At 35.7% G+C, this 8,352-nt stretch overlaps 1 protein-coding gene and 1 long non-coding RNA gene across 2 annotated transcripts; both read right to left on the bottom strand.

Annotated features, from left to right (window-relative positions):
* Nucleotides 1-38: 38 nt before the first annotated feature.
* LOC132157592 (cation channel sperm-associated auxiliary subunit epsilon-like) lies at nt 39-6,775 on the bottom strand. The gene is made up of 18 exons (XM_059566950.1): nt 6,740-6,775; nt 6,557-6,634; nt 6,369-6,472; nt 5,733-6,231; nt 5,196-5,643; nt 4,217-4,536; nt 3,606-3,725; nt 3,420-3,478; nt 3,216-3,306; nt 3,033-3,085; nt 2,871-2,924; nt 2,749-2,779; nt 2,448-2,527; nt 2,114-2,213; nt 1,958-2,038; nt 1,677-1,834; nt 575-625; nt 39-484 (listed from the first exon to the last, which is right to left on the bottom strand). Exons 1-18 carry the CDS (start codon nt 6,773-6,775, stop codon nt 358-360), a joined length of 2,490 nt encoding a protein of 829 aa, XP_059422933.1. The 3' UTR covers nt 39-357.
* A 301-nt stretch (nt 6,776-7,076) lies between these two features.
* Nucleotides 7,077-7,962, bottom strand: LOC132156586 (uncharacterized). Its single transcript, XR_009437472.1, has 3 exons — nt 7,833-7,962; nt 7,250-7,323; nt 7,077-7,131 (listed from the first exon to the last, which is right to left on the bottom strand). It is a non-coding gene; the product is annotated as an uncharacterized LOC132156586 (long non-coding RNA).
* Nucleotides 7,963-8,352: the final 390 nt, after the last annotated feature.

Below are 8,352 nucleotides of genomic sequence, written 5' to 3' on the forward strand. Positions count from 1 at the left end.
TATATATATATATATATATATATATATATATATAAAACAAGCTATATTAGTTTCTAAATCCATTTTCGAATTCCACAAATTGCACATAATTACATATGGTTTCATATAGTTTCTGAAAATTAGTTATAATTTTGTTAAAAGTGGCTCATTGATAGTAAAGTGACTATCCATATATGTGATTTGAAAACAATGGGTGTTATTTATAAAACATAAGATGTGAATATCATTCATGAATTCATTTGTGCGTAAATCGTCCCACTGAACTGAATGGTTAAGTATCATTTAAACAGAAAATTCAATGAATAACGAACAAGGCACCTGGATTTGTACACTATACACAATCTACTAACTAAACATTCACACGCATTTCTTCTGAAGCATGTCTCGAAAGATGGAGGTATATCCGTAGAAGCTGATGCACAGTATGATGAGTGTAATGATGGATTGGGACAACAACATATAGAGAGGCAAGAGCTCATCAACCCTGTGAAGAAAGCAGATTAATAGTTTCAATCATTAAATATTTTCCAAGATGATCTTTAGATGAATAACAGAGGAGAAATTAATTGCTTACTCTGGGATTCCATATGTTTGGACAGCAAATACAGCACGAAGATCACAAAAGCTGAGTGGAAAGAAATAAGAAGATATTTTTTCACAACAGAGCATATGAAGTTTCTGGCATCAGGTGGCCAGGATCATCTACTACAAATTTTTAACTAAAACTACAGGTTATTAGCATCTTCAGTAACACACCATAAAAAACAATGGGTCTTATTCACTAACTGCCTATGCAAGAATTTGTGTTTGAAAACTGCATAAGGAAGATGTAGGAAAAACTGAAATGACATGCAAAAACGAGCCTATAAACATGTTAAGATTAAATTGAATATATAATTCATATCAAATATGAGGAAGGGAGGCTGTAAAGCATAGGTTGAGGAGAAGAACCTGAATTGGAAATACCTTGGGCATGTTTAATACTGCAACTATATTAACATTAGAACAAGTTTAAAGCACCAGCTCACCCAATAATGAAAACTGTCCTCATTTACTTACCTTTGAGTTGTTCTAAACCTATATGACTTTCTTTCTTCTGTTGAGTACAATAGATAACATGTTGGTAACCAAACAGTTGACAGTAGCCATTGGCTTCCACTGTATGGAAAAAATTACAATGGAAGTCAATAGCTACCGTCAACTGTTTGGTTAACAATGTTCTATGTTTAGCAGAAGAAAGAAACCCATACAGCTTTGGAACAACTTGAGAGTGAGCAAATAATGACAGAATTTACATTTTTGGGTGAACTAACCCTTTAAGAACAATTTAATGTGTGTATGCTCATTGTAAATTACACTGAAATTTTTAGTGAAAAGTTCTTGTGTATAAATACCAATAATACATGTAACCATTAGTAAACGAGACCCATTGTTCTTTTTAAGGGATAGTTCACCCAAAAATTAAATTGTCATTAATTACTCACCCTCATGTCATTCCAAACCTGTAAGACCTTTGTTCATCTTCGGAACACAAGTTAAGATATTTTGAGAGCTCTTAGAATTCATTACGTAGTTAATGACAGAATTTTCATTTTTGGGTGAACTATCCCTCACTTATTAACTATTTTCACTTATTAATCTTTTTTAGAGCTATTTAAAAAGAAAGTGACAGGCACCTGTAATTTGGGTCCACAATCTTTACGTTGAAAACATAAATAGCACTGTGTTCTTGAGAAAAGGTTAGAAAATTCATGGAACTCCTATTCATGATTTCATAGGGTTGGTCAAGGTTTCCTAGTTTTTCAGAGTTGTCAACAAAACAGCTCCTGTAATTCTGAAAGACATAACACACATCCCTTTTTATTTCATTGCTAATAAACCACACGATTGCTCATATCCCTGAGAGAGAGCCAGGTTATGAAAACTAAACTGAGATAAAACAGTAAACGACACCCACATGAGGCCCCCAGGCCTCTTCAGGATGCTTCTCATCAACTAACATAGATGTCCATGTTTGGGCCTCATGAAGGCAGGCTACCTGCAGAGCCAAAGAAAGCTTTAGGGTTTCTACAGCAACATACTGCCGAACACACACACATCTGACACATATTACCTGATGCATGGTCGCACTGAAGTAATAGTCTTTTCGATTAAAATACTCCCACACTATGAAGTTGGCATCAACACTGCTCACGAATGTCTCGCCATCATACCTACAGAAAATAAAAATCCCTGATCATATTATATATTGCACATTTGATCAATTTTATAAAAAATGCACTGCAACAACAATCTACTTCCTCAAAGAAATATGTCCTCATAATTAGCAATGAGTCACACACTGTTTTACTGTAGGTGCTAACAGTAAAACAGTGTGGGACTCATATTGCTCATTGTTTCAGGTTTAATTTCAGCTTTGAGTCTCATTATGCTTGTGTCCTACTCACATCTCAATGTCTGGCCGAAATTCATCTTTGTAGTGGATTCTCAACACACAGCCAAAGCTCTTCCAGTCATAGAACACAGTCTGTGAGACATTGGAGAACTCATGACTATCACCAGTTGCCTCACATGTATTTTTTTTATAGCACGGGTCATCACAATATAGTTGCATTGTTTTGTTTTTTGTTATATAAATCTGTAATATGACTCAATTACAAAAAGAACACTGTGGTTCTCATTCTTGTCTCAGTGATGCTGATTAAATGATAACATTATTATCTACAAATACACAGGACGGATTCTCACCAGATCCTTTGATGAATTACTAAGTACAGATCTGTAAAAGAAAATTGGGAAAATTATTAAGCAGGACTTAATCAAATTCAATGTATTCTATTATTAAGTGTCATGTTTTTAGTGAATATTACCCTGGAATGGTATAGCTGTCAAAAACGTTCATCTTACATGGAATTCTCAGTGGTCTAAAAGGAACAACATGATAAGTCTGGTCAAAAGGTTTAAACTGCTACAGTAGATGGTTGTAGGATAACTTTCTAAATGGTTTGTTTAGATAATCAGATGACACTTACTTTATAACACGAATGTGTCTGTTTGGTGGGCAGCCCACAAAGACATGAGAAATCTACAAACAATTTATGCCTTATTTAGTGGTATATTATCTATATACAGTAGCTTTCTCATCAGTAAATGTTTTTCTACAAATAAGAACAAGGAAAATCTTCAGTAACCCCCCAGCAGCCAAAAAAAATTACCTGATTTTTTGGCAGATTGCATGAATTATCAATCTGGGTTGGTAGCAGCTCCATAGTGACTATGTCACTTGAGTTTTGGCTGTTTTTAATTCTAGGACAAGATGGTTGTTATAATAGCTGGAAAAACTTGTTCTCTTAACTAAAATGGTTAAATTTATCTGTACAAGAATCATTCATTGATGTGACATTAAAAAAAACACTCACATGAGATCAGAGTTGTTAATCATGTCTTTGTAGTCTGCATCCTGATAAATGGTAAATGTCTGGAAAAAGATAGTAAATATGACCAGGCTTTGCTTATATAAGCATCACAAACAACTGACTACCTAAATAGTTTTAAACACAGCTCAATGAAGACTGGCTTTAGTAAAAGACCCTTCTTGTCCAGACCTTGTTTGTTGTATCCAGATGGCACACACTCTCAAAATGGGTCCTTTCTGTGATCTGCAACACATGGTCTTTGTTCCAGCTTAGCGTCACATTAATGTTTTCACCTTCATGGTAGACTATCTGGAAATACACAAGAAGTATAAAAATATTTGGTTGGCATCTATGGCTCCACAAAGAACCTTTAACATTTGTGACCCACAAAACCCAAACCATTAAGTGTCAATTTCTCGAAATTGAGATTTATACATCACATGAAAGCTGAACAAATAAGCTTTCTATTGGGGTATGGTTTATTAGGATCAGACAATATTTGGCAGAGATACAAATATTTGAAAATCTGGAATCGGAGAGTGCAAAAAAAATAAAAATACTGAGAAAATCGTCTTTGAAGTTGTCCAAATGAATTCTCAGCAATGCATATTACTAATCAGAAATTAGGTTCATTGTAGTGGAAAAGGTTCTTCAGAATATGTTCAGTGTGCTCTTCAAACAAAAATGTGTTTCATTTATAAACTGCTCACTTCCGAACTCAAAATGGTTCTACCATGGCATAGCTTATTTGGTAACTTCCCTTGTGATGTATGAACTACAGTAGGTCTACTCTAACTTACCTGGGCCCAAAACTCAATAGCTTCTTCCTTGTCGATGTAGTAGACAGGCCTGTTCATGTTGTGTGTGAAGCCAATAAAAGGACATCTGTGGACCTCCCCTTGCATGGCACTCATGATCTCCATCTGAAAAGGGTACTTCTTTACATGCAAACCTCCATCTAACATTGTTAGCATAATGATCTGCTCTTTCTGGTTTAGGTAGAGCACTACAGAACGTCCAGGGTCATTCCAGGCGGGAAGCCGAAACAGTTTATTTGTGCCGAATTTACAGAAGAACAGCACATTGTTCTCCATCTTTACCAGCATGTTCCGTGAGCTGTCTGTAGAGCAAAGTCACAAACAGTGGAACATGAGATCATTTTATTTTATGTAAAATATTTAATTTAGTCATGAAACTCTAGATAGCGCAGGCTGATGTGTTGTTAATGTAACTGGTTATATTCAGAGAGTTAAACAACTTGGTTCATGCTGCATATACAGCCAATGTGCTTACAGCCTTGCATTTATATGGCTGGCTAGTATTCGCTAGATTCCTGCAACACGCTTTTCAGAGTTTCTCTGAAACCCTCCACCTTCCCCAGTTCCACCTGTATAGATCTGCTACAGGTTATTTTATATGCTATTTGTGCAGCAGCAGTATGTCTTAAATACTCACAGCACCATATCGCTACTGTATGATGTATCCTGTACTTGCTTACAGCAGCAGCAATAATAATCTACAACTACAGCAATAACCAAGAGCAGCAGCAATTCAGCAGCAGGAGCAGCGTAGCAGATCTATTCCGCCGAGACCAAATACGTTAACACTGTCATATCCATCACCATGCTAAAATCTTCAGAGAATTGTCATGATTAAACTTGCTTTAATCTTAAATAAAACTCTTATTAGAGATACAAATCAAGCTTATTTGCATTTCAAATGTATTTTGAAAGAAATATAACTGCTGGCCCTTCTGATAATCTGATTTCTTCCACTCACCCATGACCACGTGGTGAATGTGGCTACCACTTGCTTCTTGGCTTATGTTGGAGGAATCCATTATTTGTAGGTAACGCCATTCACTATCATCATGAAAACTATAAAGTATGGTATCTTTGTTCCACACCAGCAGAGTTTCCAATGCTGCGCTGACAAAGAGCATCTGAAATGGTCCTTGGAGAACATTTGTACTCAGTAAAGTTCTGGTTTTCCAGATGCCTTCAGTCTCATAGCATGTGAGCAAGGAGAGTTGTACAGAGTCTGTGTACATCACCAGTGCACCAAAAGATGCTGGATGGGATCCAAATGCAGCAGTAAGAATAGTAGTAGTTTTGGGAAGACTCAGAATGTTTGACATGTAGTTGCTATTAGTCTTCCAATCCAGAGCTTTGCTACCTTTATAAAGCTCATGGTCTGTCCATGCAAGAACTGTGGAAAGTTCAAAACCCTGCAAGTGAAATTCAAGAGACTAATCAACATTTTTGTGACCTCATATTGAGAAAACACAACTGATATTTACAAATGGGAGACACTCACTAGCAAGCTGTAGTTATCTGCACACTGAGTCCTAAAACTCAGGCCTTTAAGCCCTTCACCTAGCAGTTTTATAGGAATGTTCATCAATATTCCTTCCTCATTGTCCCTCCAGAAAAGAGCATCTCCTATGCGGAAAATCGAGCCATTCTCCAATAAGACGGCATCAAAAACAACATAATAACCCTCAGCTGGCATTAAAAGTTCTCCAGGATCAACCGTTATCTCCTCATAAGTGAGGAAAGCATTTTTAGTTATGAATGTGCCTTTGTCAGATAGGAGCAAGGCTCGGTGAGGGGTACATGCACCCCATACTATCGACATTCGACTACCAGTTGGCAGGCGTAAGGACACATTTTTGTCGCCATGTGGTTTCTCTGGGGATGTCCTGTAGAAGACATGTTGACTAGAAGCAACAGATTTTCCATGAAAAGATACTGACTGACTGGTTATGTGAAAATTATGATATTCATGGACACCAAGAAGGGGAGCCTCCCAAAACCTGAAATAAATCATGATTGTGAAAGATTACTATACAGATCATTATTGTAAATATATTTATTGAACATTAATGAATATATTTAAAAAGTGAGTAAACGTGGAAAAAGCCTGACTTTGAATAGAAGTGAACCGCATTACCCTTGATTTGTAAAATAACTCTCGCTTGTCTGAGGGAATGAAGACAACCCAATGACTGCAAACTCTCCACCGATAAATAAACACCTAGTAAGATATCTGAAATACTGGAAAGGTACAGAGATGTATTCTCAGGCACTTACAATAATCAATTCACAACCAACAATAGGGGTTTTAAGAAGATGACTTACTACAGAGGGAATCACTGCTGTGTTTATGATTTCAGCCTCATCGGATAGTTCCGGATCAATGATCCATATTCTGACAGTCTACAGCACACATCAAAAAGCATTATAAATCACAAGGGAACAATTCAACCTGCATGTGATGCAGGTTTGCATCTAGCAAAGGTTTGATTAGAGTAAAGGTCTCACCTGGGGGTCACGTTCAGGTGAATTTCTGATGGACATGAAGAAAGAAGAAAAAAAAACTTTTGCATATATAATTCTATTCAAAGTATTTTCTCACTTTAGCAATTCATTTTGTAGTGCAATAAAAGCTGAAAGAAGTTGAGCTGGTTAAAACCTGAGCAAAGGAATAACAGCATACCACGCAAGCCTGAAAAATGAGTCACTTATATAAAGGTGTCGCTTTTCTTCTTTTTCTGTAGACACATTCTGCAAAGAAATTATTAAATATTTAAAAAATGTGAATTGATGAAAAGTATATGTGAAACCTCATGAGGTATTTGTGTGTACTTACAGAAACAATTGGCTTTACAGCTTGAAATCCAGGGGATTTACACCACATAACAGCATGAGGTGAACTTATTGGATCAGTTTGTTTAAGAAATAAATTTTAATTTAATTGATTAGACATAAATACACATTAATAAAGCTATATATTAGAAAAGTATGATACTTATTATGTGAAGTAACTGTTACCTCTTATTAGTCACATGACAACCATCAGAATATTGCCACTCCAAAAAAGAGGATCCTTCGTACTCTAAAAAAATCTGAATGAAACATAATGTTTGTGGTTTATTATGTAGATAAAACGACATGCTCGTATTTTGATAAAAAAAAAACTATTTATGTTTTTATATTGGGGGTGAGAAAGCAGTTCGCTTATGAGACCTTAAAATCACAATGAACAAGATTATCCCTTAAATACATTATTTACAGTAGCAACCCCCAAAATATAATTAGATAAAAATGAAACCAAACATCAGAAATAAATATACGAGGATGATTATAAGGCGAAAACGGTCTAAAATAATCGAAGACACTGTATTTTAGCGGTGATATTTTTTTGTGGTAGTGGTTACAATCGTGATTTTTGTAAAAGATTATCTTCACTTACAGTACTGTCAACGATGAATAACTCTTTATCCTCCAAAATCTGCTTGTATCTGATAATAAACAAACAGTAACCGAAATCACAAATAATTTACATATCAATAGCATAGCTTCGTGACACTAAAAGTACCAAAGATCAATGGAGATTAGTTGGTTAATAATTTACCTCCAAATTCCGACGACAGTTTGAAAATATAAAAATAAAATGTACGTTAACACTAACGTTACGCCAAATCTCAACATCGTGTTCCACTTTGTTCCCCCGTAATTTGGTGTAACTAAAAACGTTACAAAAGCTAAGGGGCAACCAAAGCGATTAGCTGTAATACTCGCTTTAGGCTACGGGCGTCGCTGTTTCCTATTGCAATACAATACAATAACTGCACGTCGACGGTTGGAAGTTTATGTTTAAACAGTCTATGGTTTAAACAAACAAATGATAAATTAATAAATACTGTCGGGAAATGTTATACAAAACAAAGGCCCATGTTGTTTGTAATATGAAGAATTTATTGAAAAATTAAGCACAGAGTAACGTTAATTAAAAAAAGATTACTGTATGTGTGTGAGTGTAGCGCTGTAATTTATATCAAAGACTATCTTTGGTTATATTCAGTGTTGTGTGTGTGTGTGAGAGAGAGAGAGAGAGAGAGAGAGAGAGAGAGAGAGAGAGAGAGAGAGAGAGA

The sequence above is a fragment of the Carassius carassius genome, chromosome 14, assembly GCF_963082965.1.
Source record: "Carassius carassius chromosome 14, fCarCar2.1, whole genome shotgun sequence".
NCBI classification, from domain to species: Eukaryota; Metazoa; Chordata; class Actinopteri; order Cypriniformes; family Cyprinidae; genus Carassius; species Carassius carassius.